The following is a 16,942-nucleotide window of genomic DNA, read 5'->3' as shown; positions in this document are numbered from 1 at the left end:
GAATGTACCATGAGTGGTAAAAGGTGATATTTAAGTATCATGAGTGGTATAAGAGGTTAACAGAAGGATAATGAAATTTATATTTCACATAATCTTATCATGTGAGAATTTTGTGTTTAACATTAAATATGTGGGATCTTATTAAAATTTGTGAATATTTATAAGAAATAGACAGAAAATTTTCACCTCATACAAAATTTCAACATGAAAGAATTCATTTTTATCAAATTAATTGTGTGGTTTCAACCACTTAATGAAATATAGTAGTGGCACATATGCATGATTGCTCTGATTTTTAGGCCTTCGTAGCCAAACCTTATCTCTTTTCCATCGATATGGATATGGAGTAGCACAGCATCCTAGAGGGATTTACAAAGGGAATGTTACCTACGACTTTGTAGCCTGTTGTTATGGCTTTGCTTGGGACACAAAAATTGCATTGTTTTTGGAGAGAATGACCAAAAAAAGTCTGCATTGTGAAGATATTTTTCATTTCAGTTCATATAATTTTTCTTTAGTCAAATGATTTCATAACTTAACCCGAAATATTAGCATAATTAATAACTTAAATGCGGTTTTTCCATTTCAGTTCGTATACCGACTAATTAAGCATCAAAACAATTTAACTATTAATTATTTAATTTACATACAGTTAACCATAAAATGATGTATCAGAATGTTGGCAAATTATTAAGTAAATTAGTTTAATATTTCGTTATCTCATATAAATTCAAATGGAAAACTTTTTTGGTGAGCTACACCTATTGGTCATTTTCCCTTGTTCTAAACTTCTAGGATAGGTAAATGAATTAACTATATAATAACAAGGTTAGAAATTTATATGCAACCTACATTTCCTAAATTGTTATGTATGAAAAGATGAATAGAAATTTGAATAGTAAAGAAAAAAATCCATTTTCTTATCCCAGTCTAAGTTCCTTATATCGCATGCTTTGTTATTGTTAATGTCTAGATCACATGACAAGAATACATAACATTTTTAACGATTGTCAAAAGGAATAGGATATTATGTCTACTTTTTTTTTTTATACATACTTTACTTACTTTTCTCCACACCGTTAGATCACAATATCAAACTTTTTCTCTCTCCCATCACCTTCATTATTGGTTAAAATTGTGATCTAACGGTGTGGAGAGATATAGATAAAGTAGACATGGAAAAAAAAATAGGCACAATACCCTATTCTTTATTATAAATTGCTAATACATATTGTTTCCAAGTGTGTAAAGATTAGACTCAAAATGAAAGGCAAAAATATGCATACTTGGGCCAAGTTGTGACTCCAAGCTCAAATCAGGAGGGTTCTTCTGGATCTTCACTCGAAATATCTCAGTGGTTGCCTTGCAGTTGTTTCAGTCTAAGCCTTGAAAACAAAGGGGAGAGTAGTAGAGGAACAAGAAATGTCAATGACTGAATGAGCAAGGGGGGCTTCCTTAAATAAAGGGGTCTTAATTCCCTCCCAAATTAATGTTGATGAGTTTTGCCGAGATATTAGTTCAGATAATAACACTTCCCAAGTTTTTGTTCAGAACAAAAGATGGTCACAAATTGGTATAAACCAAAAGAAAAGAGAGTTGAGGGATGCTATAAGAATTTGATGAACCAAAATCACCGAATTCTTGTCCCGTAATCGTATTGAAACAAGGGACATGGAGAAGAATCAGTAACAAGGGATCCAATCAACTATGGTAGATAATGCAAGGAAACAAGTGAAAAGATGAGAACGTGAGCCCTCCTTAATCACATCTTAAACATAATGATTAGCGATTACTTGCAATAGGATCATTGTTAAAGGTACAATCTAAAGGAAGTGAAGTCTTAGGTACAATCCGGTAGCAATTAGCAAATATAGCCACAGTAAGTGAGTAAATAGAGTTCATACATGGCATAATTAGGCCACAATAGTTATAGGCACATTATTTTTTCAAGCTGTAGTGCTTCTTCACAGCTTCAATCACTTCCCAAGTAATGTTCATCCCTTTTGGAAAGATAACTAAATCACCAGCCCCAATTTCAAAAGAACCATCAGACCCTTCAACAGTAACCTTCACTTTTCCCTCTAGCAGATACATAGTTTCTTCTGCTGCAAAGGACCATGGAATTTTGGTTGGACCTCCTTCCCACCTGTTGAATGTTTAGAACCATACGTCAAAGATGCTTCAGATAGGATGAAATATAAAAGGGCAGTGCACAAAAAAGAAAGGGAAACCAAGAAGTAAAGACATTAACCTGCACAAACAAATGCACGTTTGACATAATTAAAATGTTAAAAGTCATTTCTTCACGCTCCCCCCTTAAACTGATGAATGGATGCAGCAATTACTCTCAAACATTTTAATGTAGCAAGGAGCCACTATATATATGCATCAAAAGTCAGAATAAAGGGGTATTCAAGGGAAATACTATATTTATATTTGCAGTATTAGGCAGTCCAAATGCCATGGATGACTTAAAATAAATGGTGTGAGACTGAATGTCTTACTCTGATTGCGAATATAAATAGTAGTAGTACTAGTAGAAGTGTCCTCTGATATTAGGCAATGGTAGCCAAGTCTCAACTCATTAATATGGGGTAGTTTAGTACCAATGTAAGGGGAGGGATTTGGGAATGGCTATGCTACCTTTAACTTTGTAGCCTATTGTCATGGCTTGGCTTGTGACAAAAGGAGGAAAAATAAAAGGGAAATTCTACAAATTATTTAACTTTTAAGCATATTGCATAAGGCTGCAATTCAGTTCCATATTGAATCATTCAGCATCAACTAGTATAGAACTTTCAAGGATGAAAATGAATATGAATCCTGTTTTCCATATATTCCTTTATCATAAATAAATGATCAGGAAGAAGAAAAAATTAGAAATAGTTGAAAAAATATTGTTATTCTAAGCCTAAGATCCTTTTATTGGATGCTTTCTGTTAGGACCCATTTGCCAAGGTACGGGACTTGGAATCCCACATTGGTTGTATGGGCAACTAATGTGGGGTTTATAAGGCCTTGGGCACTCCCACCCTTTGAGCTAGCTTTTGGGATGGTGCATTCCAAAGTTCTTATCAAATGGTATCAGAGCCTTCCACTATGTCTCTCAGTTGCAATCGAGCGGCGCGAGTGGTGACGCCGGCATTGCAGTGTTCGCCCCGGGGCTAGTAAAAAGACTTGCACCATATTTGCAAGGTATGGGACTTGGAGTCCCACATTGGTTGTATGGGCAATTAATGTGGGGTTTATAAAGCCTTGGGCACTCTCACCCTTTGAACTAGCTTTTGAGGTGGTGCATTCCAAGGTTCTTATCACTTTCTTTTTTCTACTGTCTCAGTCACAGTATTCTTCTTTGGATCTCTTAAGATAAAACAATCATCTAGATTATTATTATTATTATTATCCAACTGCAAAGTGTTACAAGATAAGTGTTAGAGATATATAAAATCATTAATGTAGCCTCAAGTGTTAGAGATATATAAAATCATTAATGTAGCCTCACTCATCAGCTTAAGCTTTTGGATTGAATTGGTTCTTTACATGGTATCAGAGTCTCGACGTCACGAGTTCGATCCTCATCGTCCTCGACTTTCTCTTGTGAAATTTCTTAACACAGGTAGGTGGGCCTGTGGATTGTCCACCCTTCAAGTCCAATGGGCTCTCATGTGAGGGGGCGTGTTAGAGATATATAAAACCATTAATATAGTCTTACTCATCAGCTTAAACTTTTGGATTGAATTAGTTTTTTACAATAAGCAATGGAATATAAGGTCCTCCATTTGTGCTAAAATTTGCCATTACATGCCAGTTAATAAATGACTAGGCTCCTGTCTTCACATCAAAAGAAGAATTTACTAAAATATGTGAAAAATCTAAAGCATACAATGTTCCTAAGATTTCATCTCAGCTTCTATCTGCTGATGCTAGAAATAATTGTCTTGATGACATACAATAACATCCAGCACATTTCCCCCCTCAAGATTAAGTTGAATAGAGAAGGGACAAGATCACCAAGAATCAAATAGAGGGAAGCTTTAAAGAAGAACTGCACAACCAACCCAAAATACCATCCATCACATTTGAGATGTATTTTCTAAGCATGATTATATACTACAAAAATTGTAAATATGGAAGAATAGAGAAGAACAAATAAATACCAGCATTAAAGATACCTTCACACTAATTTTTTTGTTTCACCAACACCTTCTACAAGATTAAAAAACGATTAAAATATTATTATCATAAGAATTGATCGTAATTTAGATCAATCTTACTATCAGTATATGATTTAAATACATTCAATTTAAGACCTAAGGTTATAATTATAAATACAATATGTTTTAAAAAAATTAACTATTTTATCAAACAAGGGATGTTAATATGACAAAAATTTCACAAGGGATTTAAACATGTAATATATAAAACTATAAAGATGTTTCTTTTTCTTTTTTTCCTTTCTCTAAGAAACAAAAGAAAACAGAACAGGAAATCAACAGAGAAAAAAATAGGAGGTAAACCACACTGGTTGCTTCCAACAAATATGTGGAACAAAGTAATTAAAACCAGACCTACCCTTTACAACCTTAGGACCCAAGCAGCATAAGAATGAGCTAAAGCACTAGTCTTTCAAGGAATCCAAAGCAAAGAAAGAGATACAAGATAAACCCAGCAAGAACCTAGAAAGAGACTACTGATTGTGCAAGCTGATAGTTTCAAGAGCAAGTAAATGATGCAATTGTACAAATGTCCATAGGCTATTGTGGATCAACCCCACAAACATCCCACAAAAGGGAAGGAAGAAAAAAAAATTGTTATCACTACCCCCCACAACAACTTCTGAAATTGGAGTATGAAGCACAAGCATGATCAAGACCCAAAATTTGTTATGCAGCAAAGTTTCAAACTTTGAAGGACACACGTCATTGGAAGCAGTGAAAAGCTAAGTAACATGATAATATTTGGAAAGAAAGGTGAAGATAGAGAGGGGGAAAAAAAAGTTACTTGGACCAAGTTGTGACTCCAAGCTCAGTGAGTTTAGATTGAGGTGGGTTCTTCTCAATCTTCACTCCAAAAATCTCATAGGTTGGCATGGCAGTTTCCTTTGGCCTGAACGCTACAAAGAAGAAGGAGAGAAGCAGAACAAAAATACCCAGAGACAAACGCTGCATAAGGAGCTTCATTGCTTTTCCAAATTTGTTGTTTCTGTGCATGTACCAAACTTCTTTGCATATGCGGAAAACATTCCATTTTAAGGAGTAAATAACTTAGCAAGGGTTTAATGTCTTTCTTGGAAATAATTATCTCTTAAGTATAAAAGTATATATGTAAAAGTATATTTATCTACCGTACAAATATTAAAGCCTTAACATAAATATACTTTGCCTTTCATAGCAGAATCCTAGGCCTGTTTTTATTTATTTATTATTATTTGTATTTTTAATACTATTTCATAGAATTATTTTCTAGCACTACTTTGTAAAATAAAAATATTTTTGATGAATTTCGTTTTGAGAATAAATTTTCAAAGTTTGAAGACAATTTGGTGACAGGGACTATGGTCATTTGAAATGAAAGTAAAGGATTCATGAATATAAGAATGAGAATACACAACAATTAAGATGTGTTATTATTTTTTTGTTTGAAAGATAAATTATGGAAAAATAAGTTTTTAAAATAATCTAATAAAAAGTAGGAAGCCAGATAAATTTTATTTTATGTTTAGGGTAATCTCATATAATATTTTTTTTAAAACAAAACACAAATTAATCTCATATTAACATCTGAAGGCCTAAATTATTTTTATTGTTTTGGTAAAAAGCCTAAAATATATTTTAAGTAAAGTATAAAATCAATTATTGTTAATTAGAAATTTAATAGATCTTCATAAGATACTGCCCACATAATGTCAATTTGTGAATTTGCAAAAAAAATTCTCAAAAATATATTGAGTTTGATAGGTCTTTGTTTTTCTTAGTTCAATGTTAGACGTACAGCAGCAACAAATTGAAAAATGTCTGGTCAATGAGCAATAATTAATATGCCATTAATCATATAAATAAAGGAAAAAGTGTACGTTATTTTAAATAATGTAAAATTGTGTCATTTTAAGAAAGAAAAAGAGATAGATAAAGGAGAAGAGAGAGTTGATAAAAAAAATAAAGTAATGGATCCCACTTCTTTGTAAGAGTAAAAGAATACAAGTTATATCATTTAAAAGAATAAACATTTTTTCCATATATAAATGACAAGTTGTATACAGCAAGTGAGAAATTTTTACTTTCTGCTCAAAAATGATTTTTTTTTTCTACCAAGGAGATCACATGATTCACACCTGTTGGATTTTATGCGAGTGCCATTGACTGCGTAAGTCCTACTAATAATTGAAGGGTTGTTATGTTCCTTGCATGAAGAAAAATCCTTCCAAAATTTCTCATGCAAGAAGGCAAAGAGGGAAGCGATACATTAAAACGGGTCCAACGGATCAGGTTGGTCCATTTAACCTGTCACAAATAGTTGGTTAGATCGAAATTTTCAATCGGTCAAATCACTTGAACCCGTCCCGCTTAAAGGATAAAATAGGTTTAACTCGTGACGGGGTAGGTTAACTTGCTTGGTTGATTTTTTATTTTTATTTTTTATTTTTAAAAAAAAATAATCAATGATAATTTTTAGTATCTCTTCTGCTTTCATTTGACACTTTTTACATTTATGGTATGAAAATCTTTTAAAAAATTTCACTTTTTTAATATGTTGATAGGTTGGCAAGTCACATTGGGGTGCATTGAAATTTTCAAAAACTAGATGGAACAGGTTGGGTTATTTTAAAGCGGATTAGAGGTGAAATGGGTCGAGTTATCCACTTTGCCTCCTGTATGAACAGAGATGATAATATGGGTTAAACCTGACGGGCCAACTCGCCAAAACAGAACGGGTAACCCATCAACCCACCCAACTAAGAGGAGTGTAAAATAAAAATAAATAATATTATAAAATTCATAAAATATAATTTATTTTTAATTTTTAAATATTTTTTTATTTTTTAAGCGGATTAACCCGCCAACCCACCATAAAACAAGGTGAATTGAATTTTTTAACCCACATTCAAGAGACAGACAGGGCAGGCCAACTCATTTTTGGTGAGTTGATAGCGGGTCGGGACAGGCCGACCTGTTTTGCCACCTCTACCTATGAATATGGCAGAAGAGAGTCCGTAACTAATTAGACAAGTACAAACTCACATGATTTTATTGTATTTGTGACATGCAATCAATTAACTCTTGCATTGATCTTCCTACATAACTCTCCACTAGTTCAGACATATAGACAAATTGACATGCCAAAATTTAGTAATACAACCTACTTACTCTGCTATTGGCTTATATACAAGTACACTAAAGTTGAAATACATGGGAAGGTAAGCCTCTAGTCAATGAATCAGACAAGTGTTGTTGGAAGACTCTTTTCAGGTCCTCCCCTTCTGGTAGATCATCAAATCTGTTTCTCATGCTAAATTATGCATTTTGTCAGATTACATCATGCAATCATTCTTGCTTCTTCACTGTCTGGGATTACAATGTCAAGCCTCATCATAGGCTTGTACACATCCGGAATCCGGGCACCGGCTTGCACACAAACTTCAACCACGGCAGGAGCCTTTCCATAAAATCTTCTCAGTGCAGAACTCAAGGGAGGTCCATTAGGGTCTCTAACATGCCACACATAATTAGGAGGAAAAACTTCTTCCACAGTAGCATCCTGCCAACCATGCTTCCCATCCCTCCATTGGTGCTTAAATGATCCACAAAGCTTAGCATTGTGGCCCCATGGCCCCACATGAACCTCTGAGCAATAACCACATGCTTTCACAGTGTATTTATTCATCAACCTCCTCAAACCCTTTCTGACAGTTTCATACGAGTCAATTGTTTCTTGGGCGATTTTAGGTACATCTGACAATGGTGGACATGGAAATCGTTCACAAGCTCTGTAAGTATCAAAGTCAATGAGTGAAGAAGATTCCACAAAACGCCATGGTTTAGGTTCCTCTACATATCCGCCTCTGTCAAGTATTTTCCTCCCTAACATTCTTACGGGATTGGTCCTTCGGCGTGAAGGATACTCTGGGATATCCACACCAGCTTGAATGCATAGCTCAACAACAGCTGGAATCCGGTCATATTCAAATCGTGTATCATGCATAATGCGCCTACCAAAGGGGTCAAAGAGATGATAGGACTCAATGGGGACAAGTATATCATTGATGGAACCCTTGACCCATGCATGAGAACTATGACGCCGTGGACTGGTAGGACCGTGACAATTCAGAATGTGGTGACCAGTCTGAGCCACATGAACTTCTGAGCATTCACTGAATGAATTGAATTGATAAGAATTCAACTCCTACATCAGCATTAAAATAAAAGAAAACAAATGCAAAGCAACTTGGACATTCACCAAAAAACTAGAAGATAAGTAGTAGGATATAATCTACCTACAGCCATGTACAGGAATGACATGCAACAGTTGGGCTAGACCTTTGATCAAAAGCTTCCAAGCATCAAATACTTCATAGGCAACAGGAACTAGGTCTGGAACAAGTAATCCATTCTTCGGAGGCTCAAGAGGTTTCTCTATTCCCATGTGTGCAAGTTTTCGGTCCTCCCTTGCAGCCTGTTTGATTTCCTTAAAGGGAATAGGAAATGGTTTTTTCTTTTTCTTTGGAAAATGTGGTGGGAAATCCACATTTTGGGGTAACATTTTTCGCCTCCACGCAGTTTCATTGCCTCTGGGCTTTTGACTTTCACAAAGTAAAACACAAGGCAATGTTGATCCACCACTGTGAAATTGTTGATACTTAAACTGCAACAAGGACGAAACAAAGAGTAAGTTTACAAAGTCTAAGATTTCTTTCTTCAATGTAAGACAAAGGCTAACAAGTTTGCTCAGCAACTTCTGTGGTTAATTTGTAGGAGTAAGGCCACGATAAACTATTAAGAAGAATATAAAAGCACTTCGAACAAATAACATTCCATAAGTTTTGAGTATTATTCAGTGAACTTCTGATTCTCTACGTGACATGTTTAATTGAACATCTCAATCTCTGTACCAAGTGTCAACAACCAACATTTATGCTAATGTAGCATATTCAATTAATCCACCAACAATCTGGCTTGGTACAATCTCGTAAACTACAGAGTTGCAAACCTATGGCCATGATATGCATCTACATGGCAATACATAAGTCAATCAACGATGGGAATAAATCAGTCTCCATAATCACTACATTAGAAATGAATCATATTTTGACTAAGGTTTATCCAGAAGGATGTCATTACGACTCGCACTTGAAACTACTAACAAATTCAATTATAAATACAAACAGAAGACAAAGTATAATTAGAGTGCACCACTAGAGAGGTCAATTTTTTATTGCCCATATGATATTCAACCTCATATGGAGACGAATAGCTTTTGCATATAGATAAGAGAGCACTACTACTTAAGTTGCCTCGAAGTTAGCAATAGCATCTCAAGATACATGTTTTTGGATGCAAGGGCAATTCGGGTAAAAAAAACAACAAATTGCATTCAGTAACTGGAAAAACTTCTGGGACATCCCAATAGGAATAGCAAACAAGAGTTACATATTGAAGGGAGTATAGAAAATCATTGCAGTGCAGCCACTGCTCTACCACCTCAGGTGAACGATGAAATGAAATTAAAGATGTACTCCTGAGATTAGACTACTCCAAAAGACATTAGATTAAGATCCTCACTCAGTCACACACATCAGGAAAGCAAGCCAATAATAAAATCATTGGTTGACCAATATCAAGTATCAACAGTTTAATGTAATTTGATACTTCTATTTCTGCTAGTAATTGCTTCCCCCAGGCTTGTAGGCAAAATTTCATTAGAGTAAATGCAATGAATCTGGAAGATGTAATAAATATCCAAAACAATAAATAGAAACATGTAGGAGAAAAGCAAATAAAACCTTCAAACCAATAGAATATGACTTAGAAGCTGATAAGTGGGGACTGATAAACTCCATGCTGGGGGAAACACCTGCAAAACAAAAATCACATCAAAACAAGTAAAATATGCCCCATGAGCTACAGTTTAGAAAGTAATGAGCACAATCACAGAGCAAGAATCTTCATTCAGAGTCCATATATTGATTTGGGTTTTTATTTTTCATTTTTAAAATTTCAAATTTAGTGAGACAAAGTTCAAATGTTGATAACCAACCATGCCTAAAGTCGAATGTAGAGAAGTAATTAGGACTCAAAAATTGAGTGGTTTTCAAGGAAAACTTGAAAAATTCCATCTTTAAACTTGAAAAATGAAATTAAAATAAAAATAAAAAAGGGTAAACTCACGGTTATAAAAGGGATCCAGTAATGAATAAGAAACTAGTGGCAGCACCATGTGTGTTTATTAGAGTATCCTACGAAAGAGAAATTGAAGTTTAATGTTGTATGTTGCTTGTGCTCGCTGAAAACAAGAACAACAGCGGCATCAGAATCAAAACGACGCAGTAATTGCACCGTTGAATCAGCACGAGAGGAACACAGCGAAAAATAACGTAGTTTTGCGGAAACAATTCATGGTGTAGTCAGAAATGAAAAGCTAGGGTTTTGGAATTTTGTCTGAACCACAAAAACAGAATATTGTTAATTCTTTTTTAAAAAAAATAAAAACAAAAACAAATAATCCATTTTCTTATAGGCTTTAATGTTTTACTTGACATGCCACTTTTATTCTTTTACTGGTCCAACGTTGGCACCGCACGACGCTGACTTCTGCTTTCAAACAATGGTACTAACAAATGATTAAGGTATTATGTTACAGGGGAAGGATCACATTTTTTTTTCTTCTAAAAAAATAAAATAAATCCTTCCGGTTATAAATAAGTATTTGCATATCTATTTTTTTTTTTTTAAAGTCACAAAAAAAGCAGAAAATAATTATAAAAGAATTATTTGAAAAAAATTTATTTTAAAAATGACTCCCAAAATAAAAAATGTTTTTTGTTTGTTTTTAAAACTAAAAATGGAAAAAAAATCTGTGAATATTCTCTAAATTTGTTTCTTGGTTTTATTCTTTTTACGGAGTCAATTTTATAATTATAATGATTCAATCATAATACTTTCATAAATAAATTCAATTTATTTTCATTTTAAATTACTTTATAATGACATTTTTATAATTATAAAAGTTTACTTATGGCATTTTTATAAACAAATTTTTATAAACAAATTCAACTTTTTTAACTTTAAATCTAATTATATTCAAATAACTTTTTTTATTCTTCTATTTTTAGTTTTCAAAATTTACATTTAATACAATTTTTTAAAATTAAAAAAACAAAAACATAATCAACAGACTTATGTTAGTCTATTTGATTGTGTTATGTATTTTTTGTTCTTAAAACTATTTTATACAATAGTTAATAAAATAGGTGTTTAGCATACCAAAAAAAAAAAAGGTGTTTTACGTAAAAAAAATATCATAATAAATTTATTATTGAGAATCGCAATTCCTAAGCATAAGGAGGCTCAAACCTCAAATTAGATTTGTGAAGTCCGACAGGGCTTGACATTACTTTGTTCCTACCAAAATAAACAAAAAACATTTTTTAAAAAAGAAATAAAAGAAAATTTGATTCCTTGAAGCATTGGAACATATGTAAAGAAACACCTAGAACAACAACTCGATCTTTACTTTAATTGTATGGTATTGGGTAAGTGCATCATGGTAATATATAGCGTTATTGCTAATTGAAATCTATAAAAAAAATAAAATTAGATTCATTATTTTTAGCTAAAATAGATCAAATGTTGCGAATAGAAAATCATCTACATATGAATTTGCAATTCTTTCTATCATTCATTTATTCCACCACTCATTAACACGCAAAAGAAAGGAAGATAAATTTTTTAAAAGAAGTCTTCTTAAACGAGATAATTTTTAATAAATCAATCTTACAAGTTACAACAATATTTATGAATATATTATGATTAAACAAAAACCATCACTCGCTGATAAGATTATATCTATTCTTTTTTTTTTTCTTTTCTTTTGGAAGGACATTATATCTAGTCTTCTTGTTAGTTACTATATCTTCTTCTTCTTCTTCTTGTTTTTTTTTTTTTGGGGTAATCTTACTATATCTTCTTTATTTGTATTCGTACAATATAAAAAAATTCAAAATATAAATATTGATAAAGAAACAAAAAGAAATATTGTTAATCGAAAACTCAAAACAATCAAAATATGAATATTCTAAACAGTTATCTAAAGAAAATTAGTTACATAAATAACAATTTTACTCAAACTCAGCAAATATTCAGTTCGATTCAAATCTCATCTTCAAGGAAGAAGAACTAGTTGTTAGTTGATTAACATTGGATTAGGGTGTGAGGAGACTTGAAAACCTCGATAAAAAGAAACAAAATACCAATTGAATTGAGAAAATAAAATAATATTTTGGGTTACAAAATTAATCTCTGTACACTCAGTCGGTCACTGAAAGTGTCTAATCCTAATTCGATTCAACGAGGAAATAGAGCCTAATCCGATAACAAAATTGTTAGAGGATGTTATCTACTAAGGAAAAAAAAGAAAAAAAAGAATAAAAAAAGAATAAAAGAACATGATGAAATCAGAACCGTTAGATCATGTGATGAACATTAATCTTCTCTTGTGATTCCCTTGCTTCTCCTCTCATCTGCATGCATGCTATGAAAATTCTAATAACCTCCCCTCACACTAGTCCACCCATCCGTTTCTGACCAACCAATTGGTCTCTGATCGGTGACCAGCCGCCGGAGCCGATCCGCCGGCGAACATAAACTTGGCAAACAGGACGACGAACCAGTAGTGAAAGGACAATGAGGGAAATCGAAGTTAGACCTTGGAGATGGCTCTACCTCTTCCTCTTGCTCCAACAACTGATCATTGACGTGCACGTGCTTGAATGTTGGAACAATGTCATCATCATCATCATCATCAGCCACAACCACAAAGGGATGTTTCAAAAGCATCTCAGCCGTCCATCTCTTCTTGGGATCCCTAACAAAACACTTGCCAAGAAAATCCTTCCCTTGTTGGGACAATTCATCTGGAACATGCGGCAATTCTTCACCCACCCCAATTCGAAACAGCAATTGCCAGATATCATTCGATCCGCTGCCCACATTCCAAGCGGGTTTTCCGGTAACCATCTCCACCACGGCGCAGCCCAGAGCCCATATATCCGCCGGAGACTCGCACTCGTTGTTGTTCAGTGACTCCGGCGACATAAACATAGGAGTTCCCCTGCACTCATCCCCTGCCCACGTTGTTGTTTGACTCTGTTCTTCCTTCCCTGTCTCCTTTGCAAGACCAAAGTCCGCAATCTTGATAGTATCATTGTCGACGAAAACTAGAATGTTTTGTAGCTTTATATCGCAGTGGACAAAACCCTTGGCGTGAATATGGTTGAGACCTTCGATGATGGATCTCGTGTATCGTCGAACACGGGATTCCGGGAACCCCCCACCGTGATTCTTGAGCTGATCAGCGAGGGTACCACCGGCAGCGTATTCGAGAAACAGATTATAGTACTCTCCACCGTTTTCAAAGGTATAATCATGGCCGTAACACTTAACGATGTGCGGGCAATACCCTAGGTGGTCGAGTATCTCTTTCTCGTTCTTGAGCAAATACGAGGCGAAAACATCATCGGAGGAGGAGGATTTGACGGCGGTGGGAGAAGAAAACTGAGTGGAACGGTTTGTGGGTATGGCCAGATTGACGGTGGCAAAGCTTCCCCGTCCAAGCGTGTTTCCGCGAACCCAATCCATGTTTTTGCAATTTTGTGTGACAGTGTCAGTGTGTGACTCTTCTTTCTTGAGTGAGAGAAAAGGAAAGAAAACAGTTACAAGTTACAACTAACTCAAGAAGTGTGTCACATTCTATATATATATATATATATATATATAAGCCAACCGCGTTTTCAAGATTGATTCTTGGTTGACATAATACATGTCACTTTTATTGTTTTATTTACTCGTCCAACGTTGCCACCGCACGCACCACGCTGACTTCTGTTTTCAAAATTCAAACAATGGTCCTAACACAGGATTAAAGTATCATGTATTTAACAAAGCAATAAATTCAATTTCTTTTAATTTTAAATTATTTTGTAATGACATTTTTGTAATTATAAAAGTTTACTTATGGAATTTTTATAAATAAACACAATTTTTTTAACTCTAAATCTAATTATATTCAAATGATATTTATTCTTCTTCTATTTTTAGTTTTCAAAATTTACATTTAAAACAATTTTTTTTAAATAAAAAAACAAAAAAATAATCAGCAGACTCATATATGGTCTGTTTGATTGTGTTATGTATTTTTTGTTTTTTTAACATTATTTTGTAGAATGGTTATAAAATAGGTGTTTTCTGTAAAAAAAAAAAAATGTCATTAGTTTAATTAATTATTGAAAAGTCGCGACACCTAAGTTATAATTGAACTTGGATTGCTTTTACTTCCGAGTTGCCCCCAAATTCATCTTTTAACAACTCGGTTCAAATATTCAATGTAAAACAAAAATCTCATCACGTAGAACAAAAATCCCAAAGTTTCCAGGATCAATTGCAAAAATTTTCAAACGAAATTTTATCATGAACTTTAGATTCTATATGTAAATTTAGAATAATTTTAATAAATAAAAAAATTTAGGTCTTATAATCATATATGCATAGCTTTGATATCAAATGAAGAAAATAATTTTCAACCATTGGTCAAACCGAAGAGTAGGAATGAGAAAATGTTAACGCGTGGAGGACTACTATAGCTTTAGATATATAGAGTTGTTGCTTAGTAATTTTAAATGTTTGTTAAAAATTATATTATATTTTTCTGATTGAGAAAATTATATTATGTTTTACTTTTTTTTATTAATATCATTGCATTTCTTTGTTATTTTTTTATTGACTCTTGTAATTTCGAATGTTTGTTAAAAATTCATATGATTTTTTAAAATCTTATAAATCCATATTGCCCTTTCAAATCTTATAAATTCTATTAAAATCCTTTAAAATCTAATCTTATTAAATCTAGATTGTAAAAAAAGTCTTTTAAAAAAGTCTTTAAAGTCCCTCCAAGTCTAAATAGTCTTTTAAAATCTATAAGATTTTTTATCTCAAAAAAATCTTTTAAAATCCTAATCTAATACAACCTCCTAAACCTTAAAATCTTGTATAATATTTGGCTGAGCAGGGTGCCAAAATGCGTCGACACGACATGATATGAACACGAAACCACTCAACATTTACACAACATGTTTTCGTTGACGTTTTCGTTAACACTACACGACGCGAAAAAATTAAGAACTTATTTTAAAAAAATAATAATTATAATTGACACGTATACCCACAGATTTACATGACATTATGTACGATATGAATTAAATTTTAGAATGTGAATCACCAAAAATATCCTCAATACGGGTTGACAGGTGGGTTATGCAGGTCAACCTATGACATGACACAACACTAATTTGTGTCAGAAACTCGAACCCGTACATGACCCATGTGAATCCGTGGGTCAAAACTATATGCATTTTGACGTGTCAGTCGCTAGTCATAACTTGTTTTGTCACCCTCATGGCCGACTTATCATAATTACCTCACTTTTTTGAATTCTCAATCTCAATTCGTTCATTTATGATATGTGATTAATATCTTCTTCGACTAGTAATTTATATTGTTTCCATCAATAAAAATGGTAAAACAACATTTATAAACTCAAATAATGAGGGGATGATTTCTGCCGTTGTGGTAGAAATCATTCTTATGCCACTGACACAGTTTTCTCTCTTCTCTCTCTTATTTTTGTATTAATTGCAGATGGAATGATTTTATTCACAATTGCAGAAATGATTTCCCGTTAAATAATACCTCAAAATACATTAAACAAAAAATTGTTAAGAGATATAATACAAAATAAATACATATGTGATTATTAACAACTTAAATTTTTGGGATGGAATAATTCTTTATATGATATTAGAGATAAAATTCTAGTATGAAAAAAAAAATCCATTGCAAAAAGTAATCATGAAACAAAATGTTTTGTCTGTTGTGAGCAATTGTTGATTACAATTTGATAGAAAGTTCCAACACAATGTTTTGACACAGTGAGTTGTGGGCAATTGTTGATTACAATTTGAAAGAAAGTTCCACTACTCATTGTTCTTGTGCAAAGTTTGAGACCATGGGGATTTTGTGCAAACATATTTTGTACATCTTCAAGAAGAAACAAATGATGACCCTTCCTGAAAAGTATATTTTAACAAGATGGACCATGAATGCAAGCTATAAGGTTGAAAATCTTTTGTCTGTTCATTCTGAAACAACTAATAGTGAAGTAAGTGCATTGTCCTTGTTGTCAACTCATTCGAAGTGCAATTTGGCTATTTCTGAAGCAAAAGATTGTTTTCATGAAATTAGAAGGTTTGATGCTATTACTGATGAATTTATTCAACAACAATTAGAAAGAAAGAGAAAAAGAATTGAAGAAGAAACCATAAGTTCAATTGTACCTTCAGAAAGTGGTTTCATTCATTCTCAAATCTTACTTAATTATGTTCGAGACCCCACTCAAGCAGTCAAAACTAAGGGGCATCCAAAAGTTACTTCACGAATAAAATCAAGCATTGAGTTAGCAACCAAACAACAAAAGACTTGCAGTTATTGTCGAGAGAAGGGTCATAATAAGACCAGTTGTCAGAAGCAAATGATATTTCTTGTCTATTTTTTCCATTTATGTTTATGTCTTTCCTCTTTGATCTTGACAAAAAAACTGATTTTTCATTTGTAGATAGACGTTGCAAGAGAGAAGCAAAAAGAATAATAGTTTCATTAGAAAGTTGCCCCTGATGACA

The 16,942-nt window shown here is 33.2% G+C and overlaps 4 protein-coding genes across 4 annotated transcripts; 1 reads left to right on the top strand and 3 right to left on the bottom strand.

The window, feature by feature from the left end:
- Positions 1–1,780: 1,780 nt before the first annotated feature.
- LOC133288874 (uncharacterized) lies at positions 1,781–5,216 on the bottom strand. Its single transcript, XM_061486697.1, has 2 exons — positions 5,002–5,216; positions 1,781–2,146 (listed from the first exon to the last, which is right to left on the bottom strand). Exons 1-2 carry the CDS (start codon positions 5,208–5,210, stop codon positions 1,939–1,941), a joined length of 417 nt encoding a protein of 138 aa, XP_061342681.1. The 5' UTR covers positions 5,211–5,216; the 3' UTR covers positions 1,781–1,938.
- A 2,011-nt stretch (positions 5,217–7,227) lies between these two features.
- On the bottom strand, positions 7,228–10,680 carry LOC133288825 (APO protein 1, chloroplastic-like). Its single transcript, XM_061486656.1, has 4 exons — positions 10,383–10,680; positions 9,998–10,068; positions 8,492–8,859; positions 7,228–8,368 (listed from the first exon to the last, which is right to left on the bottom strand). The coding sequence occupies exons 1-4, from the start codon at positions 10,429–10,431 to the stop codon at positions 7,534–7,536; spliced, it is 1,323 nt and encodes a 440-aa protein (XP_061342640.1). The 5' UTR covers positions 10,432–10,680; the 3' UTR covers positions 7,228–7,533.
- Positions 10,681–12,755: 2,075 nt separating this feature from the next.
- Positions 12,756–13,850, bottom strand: LOC133288793 (mitogen-activated protein kinase kinase kinase 20-like). Its single transcript, XM_061486614.1, has 2 exons — positions 12,969–13,850; positions 12,756–12,929 (listed from the first exon to the last, which is right to left on the bottom strand). Exons 1-2 carry the CDS (start codon positions 13,848–13,850, stop codon positions 12,756–12,758), a joined length of 1,056 nt encoding a protein of 351 aa, XP_061342598.1.
- A 2,422-nt stretch (positions 13,851–16,272) lies between these two features.
- LOC133288784 (uncharacterized) lies at positions 16,273–16,937 on the top strand. The gene is made up of 2 exons (XM_061486607.1): positions 16,273–16,783; positions 16,879–16,937. The coding sequence occupies exons 1-2, from the start codon at positions 16,273–16,275 to the stop codon at positions 16,935–16,937; spliced, it is 570 nt and encodes a 189-aa protein (XP_061342591.1).
- The last annotated feature ends 5 nt before the right edge of the window (positions 16,938–16,942 follow it).

Source organism: Gastrolobium bilobum, unplaced genomic scaffold (assembly GCF_033153095.1).
Source record: "Gastrolobium bilobum isolate Gb01-03AN ecotype WA unplaced genomic scaffold, APGP_CSIRO_Gbil_v1 utg1851, whole genome shotgun sequence".
Classification (NCBI taxonomy): domain Eukaryota; kingdom Viridiplantae; phylum Streptophyta; class Magnoliopsida; order Fabales; family Fabaceae; genus Gastrolobium; species Gastrolobium bilobum.
The sequence above is the reverse complement of the archived record's forward strand: the minus strand, read 5'-3'. Positions and strand labels throughout refer to the sequence as shown.

Excerpts from the sequence above, each read along its gene's own strand:
- LOC133288793 (XM_061486614.1), bottom strand. The coding sequence starts at position 13,850 with ATGGATTGGGTTCGCGGAAACACGCTTGGACGGGGAAGCTTTGCCACC. Across the intron at positions 12,930-12,968 it reads CAACATTCAAGCACGTGCAC|CCATCTCCAAGGTCTAACTT; the intron begins GTCAATGATCAG and ends GAAGAGGTAGAG.
- LOC133288825 (XM_061486656.1), bottom strand. The coding sequence starts at position 10,431 with ATGGTGCTGCCACTAGTTTCTTATTCATTACTGGATCCCTTTTATAAC. Across the intron at positions 10,069-10,382 it reads ACTGGATCCCTTTTATAACC|GTGTTTCCCCCAGCATGGAG; the intron begins GTGAGTTTACCC and ends TTTGTTTTGCAG. Across the intron at positions 8,860-9,997 it reads CATATTCTATTGGTTTGAAG|TTTAAGTATCAACAATTTCA; the intron begins GTTTTATTTGCT and ends TCCTTGTTGCAG.
- LOC133288784 (XM_061486607.1), top strand. The coding sequence starts at position 16,273 with ATGGGGATTTTGTGCAAACATATTTTGTACATCTTCAAGAAGAAACAA. Across the intron at positions 16,784-16,878 it reads GGGTCATAATAAGACCAGTT|ATAGACGTTGCAAGAGAGAA; the intron begins GTCAGAAGCAAA and ends TTTCATTTGTAG.
- LOC133288874 (XM_061486697.1), bottom strand. The coding sequence starts at position 5,210 with ATGCACAGAAACAACAAATTTGGAAAAGCAATGAAGCTCCTTATGCAG. Across the intron at positions 2,147-5,001 it reads GGAGTCACAACTTGGTCCAA|GTGGGAAGGAGGTCCAACCA; the intron begins GTAACTTTTTTT and ends AACATTCAACAG.